This window comes from Amphiura filiformis, chromosome 16 (genome assembly GCF_039555335.1).
Source record: "Amphiura filiformis chromosome 16, Afil_fr2py, whole genome shotgun sequence".
In the NCBI taxonomy this organism is placed as follows: Eukaryota; Metazoa; Echinodermata; class Ophiuroidea; order Amphilepidida; family Amphiuridae; genus Amphiura; species Amphiura filiformis.
This window is the reverse complement of record NC_092643.1, coordinates 58800550-58824554: the sequence shown is the minus strand read 5'-3', so window position 1 is coordinate 58824554 and position 24005 is coordinate 58800550. Positions and strand designations below refer to the sequence as shown.

General features: G+C 41.5%; 1 protein-coding gene across 1 annotated transcript in view; it reads right to left on the bottom strand.

The window, feature by feature from the left end:
* Positions 1-24005, bottom strand: part of LOC140136268 (uncharacterized) — a 55062-nt gene that overhangs the window by 15547 nt on the left and 15510 nt on the right. Inside the window, exons 2-4 of the mRNA XM_072157991.1 lie at positions 2754-3654; positions 1819-2116; positions 1515-1641 (exon numbers count right to left, since the gene is read on the bottom strand). Coding sequence (XP_072014092.1) covers positions 1515-1641; positions 1819-2116; positions 2754-3654 — 1326 coding nt within the window. The remainder of the gene's footprint in view (positions 1-1514; positions 1642-1818; positions 2117-2753; positions 3655-24005) is intronic.

Below are 24005 nucleotides of genomic sequence, written 5' to 3'. Positions count from 1 at the left end.
AAATAAATACTGTCCAAACGTTCATACCCCAGCCCTTAAGCAAACAAAATAATGAAATTGTGATTGCATTTTCTGGCTACCAGTGCAATGACGTAAAAGAAATAGCACTTATATAAATTCTCTTATACAAAAAGTAGTCCTCTGTGTATTTTTGGCATTGACAAATGGCCACAGGACCTATTTGCTGTAATTCGGAGCCTAATCACTCTGTGCACCTGTGCATATTTTCATTTTGAGCCCTGACCCTTTTATTTGAATGGGTCTGAGGAGGAACACCAGAAGCCCCTGGTTATTAATATTTTTAAGGTTATTTTCATACTAAAAACTGATTTACTATCAAATTTAGATGGCGATTGGTAGGCTTAGAGACAAAACGCAATCTCGCATTTCACGCCGTGAATCTCGCTTTTTTAGTGCTTTTCTCGCTTTCAAAACATTCATTTCTACCACGAAAATCTATTTCTGTGGCGCATGGTTGCAGAATTCGACAACCATTACAACTGATAAGCTTAAAGTTTGACCCGATTTTCCAGCCTGATTTTGCAAAAACTATCCATTTTCTGGCAAATCCAAGCAACATTGCAAGTGATATTCTTTATTTACTACACAAATCATTCAGTATATTGACCTTTTAAGCTGATTTGTGAGGAAATATTTGTGTATTTTGGTCACTCGCCGGCGTCAGTTCTGCTCAAGCAATGCAATGGTTAAATTCAGAAATAGAGGGCAGTATTTTATTTATTTAATTAATTAATTAATTTTTTGATTTTCGCCAATTTGGGGCATAAATCTACGCTTTTTCTCGCATTTTGCAGTTGCCATCTCGCATTTTTGGTCAAAAAATTGCGTTTTTTCTCTAAGCCTAGTGATTGGTTACAACATGTCATGTTGCATAAATACTTGCAACAACCAATTTCCTGCTTTTGTTGTCTTTGCTCCTTGGCATTACATACTGGTCCCTCAAGATCATACTAATAACACCACATTAATTTAAAAGGCACTTCATCAAGATCATATTACTAACACAAATTTAATAGGCATATGTGATCCATCACATCAAACCGACCACTTCGCGGCTAGCTTCGTTGGCAGATAACAATGAAAGAAGATGAAAAAATAAAAATAAAATAAAAAGAATTCTGAGCTTGGTTTGCCTCATAAAACATTTTTACTGTATCTGATTTCAACAAGTAAGGTGTAATTTTCAAGCTAAAAAGCAGCAGTTTATCCTAGTGTTTAAATCTCCATTTTCATTTCTGCTGCAAGTTGGTCTGTTTCGATGGGATGGGTCACATATAGTGTGTCTCGTCTCAAGTTGGGAGTAACGCCATATCAAATTTTGCACTAGCAGATTCGAATCGGTGCGTTTCCACATTTGCGTCGCCAGCGTACGGGCAAATCGCTGATGGATCAGGTTAGCACATGCGATTCAAATCCTCCACTGCAAAATCCAACATGGCGTGTCTCTCAACTTGACACACTGTATAGTAACTTTTAATACAGAACCACCGTACCTTAACACCAACATAATTCCTAGAGGGTGAATTTGTGAAGATCCACACTTGGGTGTAGCCATGACTTTTCTTCACTACTACTTCTTTATACTTGAAGATGTTCTCGGTAACTCTCATGCTGAACCTCCTGCAAATCAAAGATTTGAAAAACATGTCATTAAGTGATGCACTGGCTTTCACACACTGCAATGTATCATACAAACCCATGAACTGGCTTTACTGCATAACCCTACATACCCTTTGTGTAGCCGATCACCAGCGTGTACACTGACCATGGAAGAAATCAAGTATTAACTTTACGTACCTATCAGGCTCATCTTCATCCTCACTGCTCATGCTTAGCTGTGATAACCGCCTCCTAGCAACAGATCCTGCCGTCCTCTCGGGTAATATCTTCGTTGGTGGCGAGTAGAACGCCTTGGCCTTGATCATGGGCCCTGTTTGAGAGACCACCTTTGCCGATGAGGGAGTCAACTTCTTGAGCCTCATGATGGGTGTCATGATAGACGGAACCTTGTGCGATGCATGTTCCAAGTGACCCTGGCTACCATTGGGTGTGCTGGGCGGTGTGCTCTGGGGTGTGGTCAGGCCGAGTTCACCTTCTGTGGGTGTTATTGCAAGTTTGATTAAAATAGTTATATATTAAATACACATGAAATTTCAAGACACTTCAAAAACACGCCAAACACCAGATTCTTTATTTTATTTAATGTTTCCTTCAGGTTAGATGGGAATTTTTTTTTAAATGTCTAGCAATTCATACATTTTAATTTTTTGTGGACGTCAATGACAATAGTTTAAAAGGTGGATGTTTACCTGGGCACTATCCAGGTCCCCCACTTGGACCCCTAAATTTGAACTTTGTATGTAGTAAAGAGCCTATGAACCCCTTCAAGGACCTGCAAGTATTACAGGGAGAGCTGCCCCTGCCTTACATTGATGCCTATCACCAAAACAATCATTATTCCAAATTTTCACTTTAAAAAAAAATTACTCTTGTGGTTTGGCTATTAGAAGCAAAAATATATTTCATTTATCACAACATATATATTGACTGCTCAGTACCAGAAGTGGGTAAGTGCAATAGCTGCCATGTGTAGCTGCCATGTGTAGATGAGTATGCATTGTGCTTGAGGGTGTATGGTGACCTGCGCATATCAAAGGCAAAAATATACAGCATCTATTGCAGTTAGGTCTCTCTGCCGCTGAGCCATAAAATGCCCTTGTCATGATACCTACCTCCACCACTAGTACCCTCCACACTCAAACTATTGTTCCTCTTTTTCGGAAATGACACAATCCCATCCTCATCAGTGATGACACCATCCCTCGGATTGACACCCATCGAAAATGATCTCCTCATTTTCTTACAAGGGGTGACATTCTTGGAACCATTACCCAAAGTAGTCCTTGTTCCCGATGATGAGGTACCCGATTTCAACGGATACATAACAGTTTCTTCCGAATCGTTATCTGATAAATCTGGAGAATCGGGGAGCCGTTTTCTTTTCATATTGGCATGCTTATGCTTATGCTTGTACTTTTTCTTGGTTTTCACAAAACCATCACTGCTTGTTGACCTTGGTGATGAATTTGGTGATGCCATAAGTCTACATCTGCTATTTGGCGACATCTGATTCCATTGTGATATCGACGGATGTTGCCGGAGTGCTGACGTTGAACTTTTCGTCTTGTATTTATGCATGTAGTCGTCATACGACAACTGCCGTGCAAGCGCGACCAATTTTTGGTCTGTGTTTATTCTCTTTTCTGTGCTTATTCTATGTCGACGAGCATTTTTCAAATCATCTTTACTCCTTTTGCTCTTCATCATGGAACTAGTTGATTCTAACAGTTTTGGACTAACAGGTGATTTCAACAATTTTGGACTAATCGGATTTTTCAATGTTAACAAGGTCCCACTGTATCGTTTGTTCTTTGATGATTTGATCTTGATTCTGATCGGTTGTATCAGACCCTGTTTGCGCAGCAATTGTTCATTATAGCTGTCCACCTCATCCATGGCGTCCCTGAGGTTCTCCACTGGTTCCCACGTGTCATCATCGCTGCCATAATTCTTCCACCTCACTTTGTATTCAAGACGACCTCGAGTTTTCCTCTTGTCGAGGATCTGTTCCACCTGAAACCAATCACAAACATATAATTATTATTAAGCGAAAGACATACACATTCCTTGAAATAAGGCAAAAAAAAAAAAAACTGTTGTGTTGCCCTCAAGTGGGAAAATGGGAAAGTTGGGTAGGACGGTCGGATTTTTTTTTTTTAAACCTTCAGTTTTTAAAAATCCCCTCAAATATTAAATAATGCTTCTTCAATTAGGGAACATTTGCCAATTTTGACTTCTGGATACCTGTTAGACATCAATTAAAGACTAGTCTTTCAATAAAATATTAATTTCAAGTGAAAAACAATGATTTTTGACCAAATCTATAAAAATCATCATTCCAAAAAAAAACAACCAACCAATTGCAACCCTGATTTTTCAGGATTTTTAGGGTCGGGCGGTTGAGGGCAACACAACAATTTTTTTTTTTTGCCTAATGATGATGTTGATTGTGGATGCAATGTGCAGATGACGTCAGTGGCAGAGTATCATAGGGGGCCTGTGGGGAACAAAGTGAAAATTTTGAAATATCCCAATGAAAATTGCCGATAAACGATCGGACCCCCTCAATCAGGCTTGATACCCCCCGTCCTTCCCCCTATTGATTGACTCATGGTACGTTTCTGGATGACGTCACAGGCTCTGCACGTGACATCATCATCTGGTTATCCGCATTCACTTACTCACAGAACATATTAGGCTGCATATGTACCGGTACCAAACTTAAATATATATATTGCAGAGTAATTATTATTAATATTAACAAGTTTTTAAAAAGTGCCATCTATCTAGGAAAATCCTATTCCGAGGTGCAACAAGATAAAACAGAAATTAGTCCCAAACAAAATGTTTGGTAGACTCATAACCGAAAGCGATCTTACCTTTCCGATGTTGATTAAGATACTTCTTGCATCGATCCCGAGATGCGGAAAAAACCAATAGTCATTTTGTCCCACATAAATGAATAAATAACAAAAACCCCGATCCCCGGTGGACTCACCCAAAAGGTGACGTCACACCATATGATCGCCCTTATCCGACTTGGGATCCCCTACCGGACCAAACTTGTAGGGGTGGCGGGGTCGGGATAATCAACATCGGAAAGGTAAGATCGCACGGTTATGAGTCTACCAAACATTTTTGTTTGGGACTAGACTCAGTACACCGGTCGATCTTACCGTTTCGATGTTGATTAAGATACTTCTTGCATCAACATCTGAAAGATCGATCTAGCAAGTAACCGACGGATGGAGGTACAAGATTGGTCAGCATCTGATCAGGGATCGGGGCGGTAACGATGGTTTTCGCGAGGTCAGAAAATATTTTCCCCAGCGGTCGGGAAACAAAAAGACCACGCGATCACAGACATAAACCTCCTTACTTAATAAGTTTGGTGGTTAAGAATAGCGACACTGGTTCCTACCATGCTGAGTATTCTGTATAGTCTGAAAACCTGGTACCCGTACACCACCGTATTATGATCGCCGAACAATGTCCCGGTAAACCTCCCGCCCGTCTCTGATTACTAACGTAAGCGGAAGTATCGTGAGAAGGGCGAAGGTGGCTTCGGGACACCGCCTACTAGATCTCCTCAAGGGACAACCGAACGGTATACCCAAGATGATGAGATAGCTCGTGTCGAGTGGGTGGTGGGACGCGAAACCTTCGCGATCCCCGGACCCCACCAACACCTGGACCAGCCATTGCGACAGCGGCTGGACCGAAAGGCTCTGTAAGGGTGATGAATGCGGTCGTGAGTCCCTCGCAAGGCTTGTGTTCGGAAGAAATAGTGCTGCAGCGCCTTATCGGACACCCCAGCCTATCTTTGGCTTCAGCCGAACCTTGCCCAACCCTGGGGATTGGAGAGGGACGAATGTCGGTATGCACCGCGCCGTTCGTAGTCACGAGAACAGAGCGCCCGAAACAGTGTCGCTCCAGTGTTTGTGAACACGGAAGCTAACCTCGAGACCGTGTGCAACTCAGCACCGCCGTCCCGAAGCCAACGCCAAACCGGAAAGCCATCTTGAGAGTTACGTATTTAAGCGTCGCTTTTGACGGAAGGTCAAAAGGGTGACCCTTAAGGTAATCTAAGACTGTGTTGGGATCCCTTAGGAGGATCACTTTCCTTTTGGTAGACACTCGTTGAACATACCGTCGGGGCGTAGACTAATAAGGTAACCATCGGCTATGATAGTCGACCGTCTCGAAACCTCGGTGAATGGAGAGGACAGCTGACTTATAGCTGGCCCCAGTGGCCCGCTGAAGTCTTGCTTGGAACTTTTCTGTCAGAAACTCCGGAACTAGCAGCACAGAGGCTCTAGCGGGAGAGCTATTTGTCTCATTGCACCAAGCGTAGTATGGAGCCAGACTCTGGCTATACGTGCGGAGGGTAGACTTCCGTCTAGCCCGGCGATGAGAAAAACAGCTTCTGATGAAAAGTATCCCTCCGCTGCGTGTTCCCTGGTAAGGGCCATGCAGCTAACTGCAGGTGCTCTAGTGATAGACTGGGTACCTCCGCTCCGGGCATCCGGAGTAGATCTGGTACCTGGGAGTGCCAGCGGCCTTGCCGCTAGCAGAATGACAATGCAGTCTTCCCACCCGATCTTGGCCACCACCCTCATGAGTAGTGAGATCGGAGGGACTGCATAAGCTGTCATCCTCCCCAGTCTATGGACAGAGCGTCCACGGTGAATGCTTGGGGTCCGCGACCCTTGAGCAGTACACGGCAGTGGATGATTATGCGATGAGATGCGAACAGATCTTTCGAGGGTGGTACATCCCTTGAAGATCGTCTGAGCGACCTGCGAACAAGGGACCATTCTGCTGGTCCCGACACCCTTCCTCGTGACAGATTGTGCGCGAGGATGCTGGTGACGCCCGCGATGTGTATCGCTCTCATCGTAATCTGCCTGAACTTGCACCACCCTATCAGGTGTCGTGCATGCAGGCTCAATCGTGGTGGCCCGGAGTCCCCTTGTCTGTTGGGGTAGGCTACCACGGTTGTGCTATCCGTCAGGACAACGGTATGTGATTCCACGATCACCTCCTCGTGGCGAGGGAGGTTGATGTGAAACTCTGTCTCTATGGCCCCATAGGCCCGAGACGGAGTCTCCGTGGATGTGGACCCCCAGCCCCGTTTTGGCGCTATGGTTGTCACTACGTGACATACCGGGGGTGCAGGAAACCTGACACCCTGGGTCAAATTGGGCTGATGGGTCCACCACCAGAGTTCCTCTCGCGCGATCTCCGACAACGGAACCGCGAGGGATGTTGGGTGACGACTGGGCCTACAAGCAGGCTAGAAGGTGTAGTTGGGTAAGCCTAACGTAGAACCGGCAGTACAGTACGAGGTCTACCATACTGGCCATTAGGCCTACCACCTTCATCCATGCCACAGCGGGTTTTGCCCGAGACTCGGCCAAGAGTCAGGCACACCGCACCATGTTCGTCACCCGCTCGGGTGAGAGCACCGCGAACCCCTCCGTGAGGGTGATCCGGGCCCCTACAAATAGTGGTGTCTGCGTCGGGACTACGCTGGACTTTTTTGAGCTGAAAAAAATCCAGGGTCCCGCACCCTACGGACTACCAACCCCATGAGACCCGTAGTCTTCAGTGGAGTGCGTCCGTATATGAGCCAAACGTCCAGGTAGCAACTGATGTTGACACCCTGTGCTTCAGGTGCGCTGCCACCGCTCTGACCAAGAGTGTTAAACACCCTGGGAGAGATGGACAGGCGGATGGCGGTATCAAAACTGGTAATTTTGATCCTGTACCTAGAAGCGCAGATGCCTCCGATCTTGAGAGGCGATTGGCATATGCAGATAGGCGTCCGAGAGATCTAGCGATGCTGTTCCCATGCCCCTGATGGGGCAGGCTAGCACCGAGGCGAGAGTCCCCATGATGAACCTTTTGGGCCTGAAGAACGTGTTCAACAGCCTGCGGTTCCGGATGGGGCTCCCGTCGCCGGTCTTCCTTGGAGCCAATGGCTCCAAGATCACCCGTAGAACGGGGGTAGACCGGGACAATCGCCCGCTTGTGAGAAGCTGTGTGATCCCTGTCAGTAGTGCCCGACGCTGGGGTCCTTCTGACGGTACTACTGTGGACCCCTGAAATGAGCAGACGAATGTGGGGAAACTGGGTTGCCAGTCTGTAACCCCCACTCACACCACTGACCATACCCAGGCGCTCAGAGATGGTTTCCCACCTCTGGGTGAAAGCCATAAGCGGTCGCCCACTGGGAGATCCCCTGTGGAAAAACCGCTGAGCCCCCAGGAATGCTCTGCCTAGCTTCCCTTGGAAGAGCGCTTGCTCTTCTTCGGGGCTTGCCAGCTGATCCTGTGCTACCCTTGCGCCTCCCAGAAATGGGTGCTGCAGAGGTAGTGGGCTCGGGTACTGTTGGTGGTGCACGGCCTGCTGAAGTCGGAGCTCCTACCCATGGTAAGGGCAGTTTCCGACCTCTTCAGAGTGCTCCCGTTGGTAGCTTATTTGCACGGTCCTCCACCGTAGCGCAGAAGCATCCAAAGAGAAAAAGGACCCTGTCTTTCCATCGCGTTGAGCGATTGGAGTGGCAGGCCCCTCCCCCCGGCGCTGAGTGGACACCCTATGGGCTAGGCCCATGGAGCTCTCGTTGAGGCTAGCTGTTAGCACCGCTAATAGGCTCACCTCGCGGAAGAGCTCAGATGTTGTCTGAGCGTGATACGCTTGACGACATCTGGGTCCCTCTCGGATCCCCTCAGGTAGGTCCCGTGGTCCTCCCGCGTTACACGCAGAGGAAGCGTGCAAGCACGCGGCGTCATAGCTCTCCTGAGCTCGACAGCCCTACGATATCTACCCGTGAGGTTTGCCGGGAATGAGAGTGCAGGCGTCCCCAGTGAGGAAGCAGCAGCTGAGCATCCTACTGAAAGGATCCCCTGGTCCTCCTCCATGGACTCCCCCTTAGGGGGTGTCCGGAGGAAGATCAGTGCTGTTGCTCCCCTCGCGGGGCAGCGGGGGAGGAGACTGTAGTGATGTCACTACGGACTCAGCTTCCGACTCCTTTCCTCGCCCACAGTATCCGTATCATGCTCCGATGATGACGGTAACTGAGGACGGGCATCTGAAAGCGGGTAAGAAGGCATAACCACTGTGTGGCTCGCCGACTACCTGCCAGCAGAAGAGGGAGTACTCCGCAAGACCCTGAGGTATCCGCCATGGCACCACTGGGTGCGCATGCTCTCTCAGCCGTCGTCCTAGCGCTAGCAGCACGGGGCCTACCCTGATCAAGATCTGGGTTAGCTCCATGCCGGCTGGCCTGGTCAACAGCTGATGTTGGTACTGCGTGGCCATCGCTAGGCGACACTTGCCACGGGTGCTAGGCCGTGGAAGAAACGCCCTGCGGCGGGTACCGCGGGGCATACCCAGCCGGCAGCTGACCCTGAAAGGATCCGCCACCAGGGTAACCCCATGGTACTGCAGTACCAGCACCGCCTCCCCTTGTTGCCACAGAGACTGTGGCGACTAAAGCGGTGCTGCGGTACCGGTGCGGTATCAGCGTGGGTACCCGTGAGGGTTCCCAACTGTGGACCGCTGTACCCTCGCCACACTGCGTTCCCGGTTTCGGGGGTCAAGCTGTGTGCTGGCGTGGTACCGGCGCGGTACTAGCGTAGGTGCCCGTGAGGGCTCCCGGCTGTGTACCACTGTACCCATGCCTCACTGCGTTCCCCGCAAGGGGATCAAGCCGTGTGTATGGGTACCCGCTATACCGCTGTCCCTTGGCTAGAGGGAGCTTGCCTAGTACCACGGGTAGCTGAGCGTGCATACCCCGATCAATCACCTCGCCACCTGAATAGGCAGCGTCAATCAATGGAGCTATGCCCTGTTGATTTGACAGTGATCGATCAAGAGAGGGTAATTGACCCATTGACGGTAATGGATCACCCACGCTCCGCTGGCTCTCGAGGACATAAGTGGGTTGTTGATCAGCTAGGCTGTTCAAGCTACTTACTGTACCCTCTAGAGCTTCGCCCAAGGTCGCTGTGTGTGGCGGACCACTCACGGCAGCTATGGGCGGGTGCATAGCGGCTACCACTGAAGTCAAGCCGTGGCTTCGTCTTTGTAGCTGCCACCGAATGCACCTGGGTCGCTGTCCCGTGAGAGACTGCGAGCCCAACCCCTGAATAATCGCCAGCCAGTCCTTGTGGACAGCCAGCAGCTATTCTAGGGCCCAGGGTATCACTCGGCGGTCCCGCCATGGAACGCTGCCGTGTGACAACCCCAGTTGGTTCTGCTAAGACTACACCCACAGCGTTAGCAGCGGTATCGTCTCTGCTGAACCCATGCATGCTAGGGTTCAACCCAGGCAAGCCCGGGTACCCTTGCATGCTGCCCGTCGCTGGCTACTACTGTGGCTGTTTGAGCCTGTAGATATGCCTGCAACAGGCGGGTGTCCTCCTGCTAAAAACCCGTGAGGATTTTCGCTAGAGGACTGGTATCCTCCTGCTACAAACCCGCTAGGGTTGTCGCTGGTGGTTACCGCTCTGCTGCCTGCTACTTTGCTCCGACGTATAGTCAGTGCACACGCTGGCTAGAGCGCCTTGTAGCGCGCGAGCAGAGACCGAGGGGACCGCCGGCTTGTCCGGGGACCGGAGCCCCCTTAAGCAGACCTGCCATGACCCATAGGGGCTGTCACAGCAGAATCTACCGTGTCGACTGGTATCCTCCTGCTGCAAAACCCGCTAGGGTTTTCGCTGGTGGTTACCGCTCTGTTGCCTGCTACTTTGCTCCGACGTATAGTCAGTGCTTTCGCTGGCTGCTGAGCCTTTGGACGCGCTAGCAGTCCCGAAGAACCGCCTGCTTGTCCGGGGACCGGAGCCCCTTAAGCAGACCTGCCATGACCCATAGGGGCTGTCACAGCAGAATCCACCGTGTCGACCTTACCAGTGCCCTTGGTAGATTTCTTCTTCGTCTTATGGCGATGACGGAGCCTATCCAAATCGTCAAGCTGGAACTCGGAGAGTCCTAAGCAAAAGAAAGACATCTAGAAGATCGTGAGCACTCCCTGTGGGTGAAACAGAGCGGGTGTGGGTCCCGCTCCGTCACCAGGGAAGGGCAAGCCCGACAGGGCCGAGGCGAAGCGAGGAGAAAAGGGAGGGGGCACTACCCCCCCAACACGCGACTCAAGCCCAGTAAGCAAACCTGAGCACGGAGGCTGGTCGCTAACGTTAGTGGTAAAGTAAGGACTGGCTAACTTTATTACTAAAATGTCAGGCGGTCCCTACCAATCCCCACCGTATGAATATCTGATTAACTCGTCTTTATTGGACGGTAATGAAGACATAACGATAGAGTAATCACCCTAACATAGCAACAATAACCTACCGTACATGAAATACAATGTGTATGTACAAACATCTATTGTAACTTACAGGCTGCAATGGTTGTTTACGTGGGAAACAAAATGAATGGCGTCAACGAGCGGCCATTTTGAATTGCTCGTGTGTCCCGTATACAAACGGAGGCACGATATGTAGCTAAGTTTTGGATCGTTTTTTGTCACTTTTTCGTCAGAAAATGCCGTCAAAACTATCCTCAGCCGAACAATACCGGTTTGGTTTTACCTAAGGTGTGAAACTACAACCGTATATCTCGCCTTGGTAGAGAAATTGATACACAGTGCTATGAACAATCGATAGGCACGTCTGTGTCAGTCGGAGACCAAGGAGGATAAGGCGATCATATGGTGTGGCGTCACCTTTTGGGTGAGTCCACCGGGGATCGGGGGTTTTGTTATTTATTCATTTATGTGGGACAAAATGACTATTGGTTTTTCCGCATCTCGGGATCGATGCAAGAAGTATCTTAATCAACATCGGAAACGGTAAGATCGACCGGTGTACTGAGTCTAACTTAATTCATACAAACATAGCTACCCAAGAACATCAAAAATTATACACCATAAGGTCATGGAAAAATACTTGTTCGGTTAAGGTTTCTCGTCCGATCGTAGCTCAGAAACCACAACCCAAAATATGTTGAGGTCTCTGAGAGCAAAAACATGACTAACAAAGTTCAAGATTCAGGTTAACTTGCATTGTTAATCACACAAAATGAATCCCTACAATAAAATTATTTTGCAGCCAACCGACCTACCCAGCATGCAACCCTAACAATTACTTTTCCACAGCCTAAGCAATTTTAAACATGCAAGATTTTAAGAGTCATTTTAACATAGTCTACGAATGTGCAGCTGCAAAGTTTAAAAGGCAAAGTGTTCCACAGCTAAGATGACATTGCAGGAACAACCTATTAGTCCAAAGGGTCATTAGTCCGAAAAGAATTAAATTAGGGTTTAGGGTATTTTGGGTAGGATTAACAGGGACTGCCTTTTGAGGAGAGCAAGAGCAATCACTCTACTGCTCTCTTTAAATCTGATAGAGGGGAGTGATTTTTAGCTCTCCTCAGTTGACAATTCTCTTCTTACATTCTATTGTAAATGCTCTAAACAGCTCTCCTTGAAGGCTCTAGAAGAACTATTTAATGCTCTCCTGCAAATCCCAAAAGACAGTCCCTGGATTAAGGTTAGGGATGGGATAGGGTTAGGCTAGGATTAGAGTTACGAGTCACAAGTAGAGCCGAGTCATTCAAGTCGGGTCATGTTTATAGATTACTGGGTTAGGGTAGAGTTAGGTTTAGGGTTAGGGCTTAGGTTAGGGTGAAGTTTACATGTAGGGCTAGGGTTAGGGCAAACAAAGTTATTGGGTTTCGGACTAATGACTCTAGTGCAATAGGATGCTAACATATGATAGAAAGATGTGAAAGAAAAAGTTGTATTATATTACAATGTCAGGCAAATCTTGGCGTGCAAAATGTGTCAATATGATGCAGATTCTTTAAGGGTGGGTCTAAGAAATGTTGTTGTGATTTTAATACTTGACATCCACTATATAGCTCTGCAAACCTACACATCTGCACTGACCATATGGCTCAAACTTATGTACATACACCATCTAAAATGCCACTTTAAATGTACAGTTTCATTTCTGTAAGGTCAGAAGGTCAAAAGTTGCCAGCAGTAATATCATCACACATGTGACTAACTTGAACATTTGCTTCTGCAAACAGTTGCATTCTAATGAGTCACAGTGTTCACTTTCAGTTTTGTACTGGTCAGTATTTTGCCTATATGGGAAAAATGAGATAGCGGCCTACTTTACAGACTTGTAACTTTTTGTAGCCAGTAAAAAGTATTTTCTCGATCTAAGGTGCTAAATCTGTTGCCCAACCAGTTTTTTTATCCTTAATTTATTTCCTGCAGGGATTGAGTTTTGAAAATAACAGGCATGCTACAAATCGCACTTCTGGAAATGTTAAGGATTGAGTTGTGCTATTAATCACACTCGGACAGGCGATTTAAGGCGATGGTGCATAAGAAAAGATTCTTACTATAATGCAAGTATTACATTTTAACACCTGATATGGTTCTCCTGGTCCCGGCTTGCACAGTGTTACACGAACAGTTAATGCCTTGTTGATTTTTAAATGCCTTCACTTATTGATAGTCCTGCAAACCTGTCAGAAAATCCCAGACCTGACACAGCCATGAAGGGTTGATTTGAGGTTCAACAGTGTGCATACACGATGCCCTGTTCTAATGCCTTTGAGTGCCCAAACCTCAAGCCTATTATAAAATGTATGGACATGTAGTAAGTCTCACACCTAAGGCCCCAAAAATAAATTGTTTGGTTGCCCTTCTAAGACAAAAATTTGGAGGGTCGGTAGGTCAATCCTTTTTTTTTTCATGGGCTCTTTCTCCATTTTACCTCCATTTTGAAAAGGCTAGTATTGACAAATGCTTGATCATTTCACAGTAAAAAATTGTGCGTTTTCTGAGGGCAATCAGGGTCGGTCTCTGAGGGCAACCAAACATTTTTTTTTTTGGCCTAACTTGTGGGTGAAGGCTTAGAGCACTATGTCTGTGAGTTTCAAATCCCAAACACAGGGCAGCTATCAGCATCACCATTTACAGATTCTGATACATGTATCAGATTTTAACATGAATCACAATGACTAAGTGATGGTTAGCAACCACCTGACCCAATGGATTTTAAATTATCTAAAAATCATAACAGAAAAATGCAGACATTAACTTACAAATTGTACTTTATAGTGCCATGATTATGATTTGGATGAAATTCAGTTTTAGGGTAAAGTTTTACTGTCACTGTTTGAAAATACAGTGCATAGAGAGTAAAAACGATACAGTTCTTATATGGTCATTTTCACGGTAAAGGGTGTAACTTTGGATTTTTAACATTTTAATCCGTAGTGTTCTAATAAAGCCACAGAATTCCATGATTTTTGGCCACATTTAGTCATCTAGTTAGCAGCTACCTTGGGTAGCATAATCAGCTTTGGGAGTTACTGCGTTCAGTTTTAGCAGGCTTAAATGTACTTAATATTGCCATTTTGAAAAACTATAAAAAACAGTAACATTTTTGTAAAACCCTGTGTTTTCTTCAGTTAGTTCATGGATAATTTTTCTTATCCTGAAAGTACAGTCATATGTTCAGTAAACACTGCCACATTAGATTTAATTGTGAACAGCCCTGTATTTTTTTTTTTTTTTTTCGATATTTGTTGTTTCGGAGGCTTCATTTTCCGTTAACAATTGTTAACAAACTTTGTGGGTGTAGCTTTGGTTCATAATTCTTGGTTATTTCTTCACTTCTTCTTGATTCATAACAGTTGTTATCTTAACTTGAAATGGGTAACAAAAATTAGTTGATTTGCAAGCTTTTAAATTTTTTATAAAATCTTGACTTCAAAGAGCTGTATTTCCGTTAACTTTTTTGAAGCCTCCGAAACAAACTGTTCAGCAAGCTTGTGCAAATATAAATAAAAGAGCTCATCCAATCTATTTATCAAAAGGTAGCAAAGTAGATCCTCAGTCACATGTTTTTAAATCGTGGAGATATATATCACCGTTTGAAAATGGGACCCAATACAATCTTTCCGTTAACAATTGAAGCCTCCGAAACAAATGAAGCCTCCGAAACAACAATAAGATTAATTATCATCTATGCATATCTAAATTGGTGTGTTTCATACTGATATCTGCATTGTAATTGTTACTTGATATGTGCAGAATGTCATAAATTTAAAAAAAATTTGACATTATGGTTAATGTTTGAAAAATATACTGATACCCAAAAAAGCCTGTTTCGGAGGCTTCACATGCAAAAAACACCATACTTAACAAATGGGTGAAAAAATTAACATGTGATAAATCTACAATATCTGCCGCATAGAATCATTGATTCAATACACACAAGAAAATAACAGCTTAGATGATCCCAACACTGTTGTTTTCAAAAAACTACTTCTGCAATGTTTAACAATTGTTAACATGAAGCCTCCGAAACAAAAAAAAATGACTTGCTGTGATAATTTAATTTTTGTCACAACTGAAATTTAATACTTAGAAGCAAAGCATGAAAATTGGTAATTGTGATATTTTTTACCTATTTTTTTATGTCAACTTGTAGCAGTTAGCCAAATATTTTACTTTTATGATCACCTGTGTTGTTAACTGAAGCCTCCGAAACACAAATCGCTTGAATTGCCATTTCTAAAAAATAACTCCAATTTCTGTGAAACTTGGCTGGGAGGTTCCTTTCATCAAGTAGTATTTGTACATGAAGTTAGACATTCAAGTTATTTTAGGAACCCAATTAAAACTTAAAAAATATGTTTAAGGTTTGGAAATTTCCATTGTAAATGACACTTGATGTTAAAAATTTTCAAAACTGCAATTACAAACATAGCAAAACATGGTATAAAATTTAACTTATATCTGTTGACTTACTTTGGAATGGGATTTCACATGTATTCCAGCTTTCATGTCATAATTTTCTGAGGTTATGTAAAATACATTTTTCCTTAGATTTTAACCAAAATGTTATGGAAATGTCAATTTTTTTATTAGAAATCAAAAGGTTTAAGCCTTGAAACATTATTTTACTGGAATTTAAGTTGCTTCTATGCATGATTTCAGTAAACAGAAACATATTTAAGTGGTTTGAAATTTTGACCCTAAAAATCAAAAGTTACACCCTTTACTGTGAAAATGACCATATGCTAATACTGTAAAGGAGACGATCCTGTATAAACAGTGATCGGAGTGCCCATCTCTCTTTCATAAGTTTCATTGGCGATTGGGCCAGACTCCTCCATGTAATGTTGCTATAGGGGGATCACTACACCTCCTCCACAGCGAGTCTGTTACCTAGTTCCCAGCATTTATGCCGGTACCCACCACCTGGGTGGAGAGGAGTAATCGAGATAAAGTGCCTTACTCAAGGGCACAACATGATGGCGTCGCCGGGGCCCGAACTCGCAACCTTCCGATAATGAGTCAGTGCCTGTTCCGCTAGGCCATCATGCTCCCCAAATACTGTGTGCAAAATTAAATAGCTAATTCAGACGGAATATTCTTGCGTTTCCACAATCTCATCTCATGTCCATTTTAAACTTCATTACAATAGAAGTATATTAGTAGTTTGTTATTGTTATTAGTAAAATGAAATCATGCGTATCATAATATTATTGTTAATATCGAGCCGTATATCCAGGGTTTTAAGCCAGCCCTTGGGAAATAGAGGAATAATGCATTTTGAATGAAAATTAGGTAGGACAATAGGACACCGGAAGTCAAATATAGGAGGGCTCCCAGGTATCAGAGACCAGTCCAGTAACTATTGTTATTAAATATTATATTTATATAAAAAGATATTTTTATTTTGCTTGTGTGCATCATCTTGGTCTGGTTACCCTAATTTGATGTGTATTTAAAATAATATACTGGGCAAAAAAAATAAGAGTCCAGTAAAATCTACTTGCTAATCTGCTCAAAATTTACACAAACCGAAATTTTCAATCTTACATAAAAGTTGCTAGTGCAAAGGAAAAAAAACATTTAATTTCCTAAATTTGGACAATCTAGGAATTATAGGACATTCAAAATAGGAAAATACAGAAAGAGTTCAAAAATATAGGCCCACAAAAATGAATAATTAAAAACAACATTGTCCACCTGCCCCTTAATCCGTGGAAATTTCACAAACAATTTATATCTTGAAAATTAGATTTATCAAAAGCGTAATATCATGAGGTCAAGTGATTTATTGATTACTACTCAATAACTAGCATAATCTAACCACTCTGCATCAATATTGCTACATTGAACGAAGACCTTTTTCAGCCAATACTATGTACAATTGTACATTGTATAGCTGTGTTGATATTTTGGTAGTACGGTAGTCAGAACTTGATTTAAAATGATTTGTCCTCAGACAGTTTATGGCTAATTGTTTAATCGTAGACATCCTTCTGATTGTTTAGGAAAAGGCAGGCCTAAATATTTTACTTTAAACTTGTGCCAGGAATATAATGCTGTACTTAAACCCAACTCTAGCTCTTCCCACTTTTAAATTTCACAAATATGTATTTAAATTTTGCATTATTTTATTATACAGGCTGAAAAAATGTGCTCAATTGTAAGGATACTTTTTATGATTTTTTTATAATTTATATAATATTATTCCTTTCCTATGCATAACAGTAGCTAATATAATTCTAACATAAATTTGCAGAAGGATGATTGGTTACAGTTAAATTGTGATTGAGACTGCGATTCCAAGCTGAACATGAAACCGGTATTGAATTTAAGCATGCTACTTTTCCATGCCTGGAAAAATTACTATTTCTCTGGAAGATCATCCAAATTCCACTCCAAATAGCAAAATTCCTGAATTTCTTAAATAGATATTCCATTCCAAATTCCAAAAATTTCCTCCAAGTCCCAAATTTCCTGGGAATCAGATTCCTGGATTCATTTTTTCAGACCTGCCTCACCCACCCCATCTTATGATGTATACTAGCATGTCCACAAAATCAAATTACATTGGCAATTTGAACTTCAACAGCATGTTGCACAGTAGATCCCTTGATTTGACAAAATACAATGAGACATGTGAGGAAGTCTGAACAGGAACAACTTTGATAAACAGACGGCCAATAAAAATATACTAGCCTCATCAAACAATGGCAGTGTTCTGTCTGCGTAATGTTGTGTAAAAGATGACCAATATGTAACAAGTGAAAGTTTTTATTGAACTTATATAAAGTCTATCTAGTTTTATCTGCATTGGGGGTAAATTTTTAAAGAGGTTTAGGCAAGTCAAGATGGGGTAAAGCGGTGGGAGGGGTAAAGATTGGTCATTTTTAGCATAGAGGGACCATTTTACATCTAGTGCATTTATATATAAATTGTATATTCTGCCTAAAAAGAGCGATTGACCCTCTACACGACCATCTGAAAACAAGGTTCTGCACACAAAGTGTGTGTTGTGTGTACTGGCGTGTGTATGCTTTTCATAAACATGCTTTTATTTAAATTACTTAAGTTAGTATGCTTTCCAAAAAACCCGTACTTTTTAAGCATGCGTTTGCAGGAAGAACCTTGTTTTGGTAGAAAGATGGCAAAGCTGTGCAAAGGGTGACCTAAATGAAGGAAAACCTTTTGCAAAATGACAAACAAAACTGCACAAAATTTGTTTTGCTCCGTTCATAAAAATCATAACATTTGGCTTGCTGAGGTGGGTTGTTTTTTATGATGTGCAGGTAGGGGAACCATTTTTTGGCATGTCATGTTTCAAATTAACCCTCCCCTAATATGTATACTTAAGGTGCAGCCCGGTGCAAGTAAAAAGGAAACTGGCAAGCAAATTAGATTTAGACTTCTATTCATGAACGTAATCCATGCAGTATTTTTCAAACTCCCATGTAGAATATGGTATCCTTTGCTCTCATACTTTAATATTGACCCATGTCCAGTCGGTCAACGCTATCATTAATTCACAGAATTTATTATAAATTAATTAAAAACATGCTATTATACATTGTACACCAATACTTTTTTGCGTTATAAGATCCGGTTCAATGAGGCATGCTATTTATTTTCTATATCAAAATCACCTGGTAACTTCTGGTACACTGGTCATCATACAGTAATATAATACTTTATTGATTTAATTATTTGATACATGTACCATACTTCAGTTTCTATATTGATAATATTAAATTTATATAAATGTGTACATTACACTACGTGAACAGATACTGTCCTTCATGTATACACATAAAATTTGAATGCATTTTGAAATCATTAATGGAGTAAGACATGAATACATATTATCAATTTTCATATTAAAAATACAAAACATCTTTAGGTCAACCATGAATGATCCTAGCATCTAGGTCTAGGTCCAGGGACACTCCAAAACCCGATTTTTTTTTTTTTTTTTACAATTTCTGGAATTTTTCAAAAATGGGGTGGGGGTGGGACTATACTCGAACGTGGGACTATACTCGGACGAATACGGTAAATTGGTATTATGGCATATTGATGAGGTGATTCATATTATAAACTATTGTGAAAGTGTCACCTAACAGTTAATCATATATGGTCATTTTCACGGTAAAGGGTGTAACTTTGGATTTTTAACATTTTAATCCGTAGTGTTCTAATAAAGCCACAGAATTCCATGATTTTTGGCCACATAAGCCATCTAGTTAGCAGCTACCTTGGGTAGCATAATCAGCTTTGGGAGTTACTGCATTCAGTTTTAGCAGGCTTAAATGTACTTAATATTGCCATTTTGAAAAAACTATAAAAAACAGTAACATTTTGTAAAACCCTGTGTTTTCTTCAGTTAGTTCATGGATAATTTTTCTTATCCTGAAAGTACAGTCATATGTTCAGTAAACACTGCCACATTAGATTTAATTGTGAACAGCCCTGTATTTTTGAGAACCGGACTTGATATTTGTTGTTTCGGAGGCTTCATTTTCCGTTAACAATTGTTAACAAACTTTACGGGTGTAGCTTTGGTTCATAATTCTTGGTTATTTCTTCACTTCTTCTTGATTCATAACAGTTGTTATCTTAACTTGAAATGGGTAACAAAAAATTAGTCGATTTGCAAGCTTTTAAAATTTTTATAAAATCTTGACTTCAAAGAGCCGTTTTTCCGTTAACTTTTTGAAGCCTCGAAACAAACTGTTCAGCAAGCTTGTGCAAATATAAATAAAAGAGCTCATCCAATCTATTTATCAAAATGTAGCAAAGTAGATCCTCAAGTCACATGTTTTTAAATCGTGGAGATATATATCACCGTTTGAAAATGGGACCCAATACAAACTTTCCGTTAACAATTGAAGCCTCCGAAACAAATGAAGCCTCCGAAACAACAATAAGATTAATTATCATCTATGCATATCTAAATTGGTGTGTTTCATACTGATATCTGCATTGTAATTATTACTTGATATGTGCAGAATGTCATAAATTAAAAAAAAATTGACATTATGGTTAATGTTTGAAAAATATACTGATACCCAAAAAAGCCTGTTTCGGAGGCTTCACATGCAAAAAACACCATACTTAACAAATGGGTGAAAAAATTAACATGTGATAAATCTACAATATCTGCCGCATAGAATCATTGATTCAATACACACAAGAAAATAACAGCTTAGATGATCCCAACACTGTTGTTTTCAAAAAAACTACTTCTGCAATGTTTAACATTATTGTTAACATGAAGCCTCGAAACAAAAAAAAATGACTTGCTGTGATAATTTAATTTTTGTCACAACTGAAATTCAATACTTAGAAGCAAAGCATGAAAATTGGTAATTGTGATATTTTTTACCTATTTTTTATGTCAACTTATAGTAGTTAGCCAAATATTTTACTTTTATGATCACCTGTGTTGTTAACTGAAGCCTCCGAAACACAAATCGCTTGAATTGCCATTTCTAAAAAATAACTCCCAATTTCTGTGAAACTTGGCTGGGAGGTTCCTTTCATCAAGTAGTATTTGTACCAGTGTTGTAGGTCTCGAGACCAGGTCTCGGTCTCGAGACCATCTCGAGACCTTTTTTGTAGTGTCTCGGTCTCGGATGTCAAGGTCTCGGTCTCGAACTCAAAAGTCTCGGTCTCGGACCTCAAAGTCTCGGTCTCGAGCGTTTTTTGTTCGAGACCTGTCGAGACCTGAAGAAAAGATATGATTTTCTGTTTTTGTTCATTATTTATTCCTTACCCTAAATTTCAATGAATGTTGAAGAAATTGTTAAGAATAAAGATACAGAAATCATTTTATAAGGTTATAAAAAGTTATAAATGAATCATAAGTGAGCTTGTTCGGATGTGAGCTTCCAATTTCAGTTCATGATTAAACATAGGTGGGCAGGTGGTGGAAGTGAGGATCCCACTTAACTTTTGCAAGGGGAACATTCTCTACAAAAGCAAAATAGATGAACAAATAGTTGCCCTGTGCAGTGTGCATCTTCTTTTCAGCACGAAAAACAAGTGTGTTTTTGGCCCAAATATGGTAAAATTGCTCAATTTTGCTTGGCGCTTGCGCACTGTTGTTTCAACCCTTCACACACTAGCCTAATTTTGCCTCCTATCGCCAACAATTTTGAAATTTTCCCAAAATTTGGAGAAAAAATTGCAAAAATTAAGACAAAAGTGTTAATTGCAGGTCCAAATTTCTTGAACAGTTGGTACAATGATGGGTTCCCTTTTAAATTCTCAGCGGCACACCCCTACCCAAACCAAACTTGAGTATCACAGGGGATTAAACCAAGGTCTCGGGTCTCGGTCTTGGTCTCGGAACTTAGAGGTCTCGGTCTCGGAAGGGGTGGTCTTGGTCTCGGAAGGTTTGGTCTCGGTCTCGGTCTCGATCTCGGACGGGCAGGTCTTGGTCTCGGTCTCGGTCTCGGACATAGAGGTCTTGACTACAACACTGATTTGTACATGAAGTTAGATATTCAAATTATTTTAGGAACCCAATTAAAACTTAAAAAATATGTTTAAGGTTTGGAAATTTCCATTGTAAATGACACTTGATGTTAAAAATTTTCAAAACTGCAATTACAAACATAACAAAACATGGTATAAAATTTAACTTATATCTGTTGACTTACTTTGGAATGGGATTTCACATGTATTCCAGCTTTCATGTCATACTTTTCTGAGGTTATGTAAAATACATTTTTCTTAGATTTTAACCAAAATGTTATGGAAATGTCAAATTTTTATTAGAAATCAAAAGGTTTAAGCCTTGAAACATTATTTTACTGGAATTTAAGTTGCTTCTATGCATGATTTCAGTAAACAGAAACATATTTAAGTGGTTTGAAATTTTGACCCTAAAAATCAAAAGTTACACCCTTTACTGTGAAAATGACCATATTAGTAAGTCCGATTCAGACGCCACATTGCAACATCCCGCGATTTTTCCACCACATCATTGCGTGATGTACTGCAATGATATATGTTGTGATGAGGAGTCAGCATTGGGCATTAAGGTCATTCTGCGAACCTTGATTTTCCAGCAACCATTCACAAGTGTGCATGGCATTGGCCACGATATCTAAAGAGAGCAAAAAAGTTGAACAAAATTCAGTTCTCATTGCCAATGAAAATTCCACCGCGCGATGAGAATTTTAAACATCAAGCTCATAAAAACCTAGCTCAAATTTCATTGTGGCTACGATATCACAGACTCACAGTTCCCGATGTGGAGTCTGAATCGGACTTAATAGTGATACTCTACGGTAGCTTAGTTTTAAGGGCATGTAATTTTTAATTCAAGTAATTTCATGTGGCAGTGAAGCCATATCAAATATTTCATCATATTCACATATTCATAAATTCAAATTGATCTTTCAGTTGTGTGATCAAAATTTAATCTACTGTATCTTGTATTTCAAACCATAGCAAGATGCCTCAACAAAAAATTTAATACATGACCTTGAAACCATAATTAAAAGGATAATAACACTGACGTTTTTTCCATATATTTGCGAGTGTATTCTTAAGGATACGATACACGATTTAGCGACAAGTGACTCATTTCGGAATGCGATCATGAATTTTGAAGAAGAAAAAAGTTCACACAGGCTTTGAGGGGACTCGAACCAACGATTCCATGCGTCATTGATTATCAGTCCCGGTCTTTACCGCTCTGCCACGGAGGCAGATGAAAGGAAGAGTGTAATAATAAAAGATAAATCTCATAATACTATCTTTAGCCTTTTGTTTACATTAAAATGACGCATTTTGTAAAGATACTAGGGCTCTCAACTAACGGGTAGTTATGTACCCGGGTACCCGATTGAATTTTCGGGCGGAATCCGGGTACCAAAATCTGAAAAAAAAAAAAAAAAAAAAAATTTTAAATTTTTAAATTTTTTTAAATTTTTTTTTTCAAAGTTTTCGACGACTTTGGAGAACCACTGGACCTATTCTGAAATGCTAAGATCATTAGGATCATTCACAGTTAATTTGAAAAAAAATTGAAAAAAATTACGAAAAAATTACAGTTTGTTATTCTTAATATGTAAACCACAAACTTATGTTTACCTCTTCATCTATCACATATTATAAATGCATTGGTTTTCCATGCATTTATAATATGTAATATATGAAGAGGTAAATATTAGTTTGTGGTTTGTATAGCAAGGTTAACAAACTGTAATTTTTTCGTAATTTTTTTTTTTTTTTTCAAATTACCTGTAAGTGATCCTAGCACTTCAGAATAGGTCAAGTGGTTCTCTAAAGTCGCCGAAAACTTTGAAAAAAACTTATTAAAAAAAAAAAATTTTTTTTTTTAATTTTTTTTTTCGGTACTTTGACCCGTGAATTCGGACCCGGGTAGGCCAAGAACGGGCGGGAACTCGGGTACCCGGGAATTGGTGAGAGCCTTAAAAGATACATACATGTATATTGGCCGTTTTATGTATAAATAGCACGAACATTTGGAAAAGGGCTCAAACAAATAATAAAGACACTGATACGATGATGAAATTGCATAAGTCGGGGAATATCTGCGTCGCAATGTTTTGTTTTGATTTTACCTTAAAATTTACGACGTTAAGACATTATCATTCGAAATCAACAAAAGATATCTCAGTATATGGCAAAATTCTTTCTCTAAGAGTGTTTTAGACATGTATGTGAAATAGCTTCAACAATGATTAGCTGCATAATGGTAAAAACAGCCTTGACCTGAAAAAGGCGCGAGGTGCCATATTTACGGATTCAGGCTAAATTCAAAATTTGTATAAAACGTTTGGTTTTGATCGATTACAAAAATTCATTTTTGTCATTAAAAGAAATTGTATCTGGCGTGAATTACACTACAATTTTTATTCCTAGGGCTCTTTGATTTCTTTAAATATTTTTTTATAATGATAGAGTGAATCCCCTGGCCCTCTATAATTACGCACAAAAGACCGCCTCCCCTTAAAGATAATTA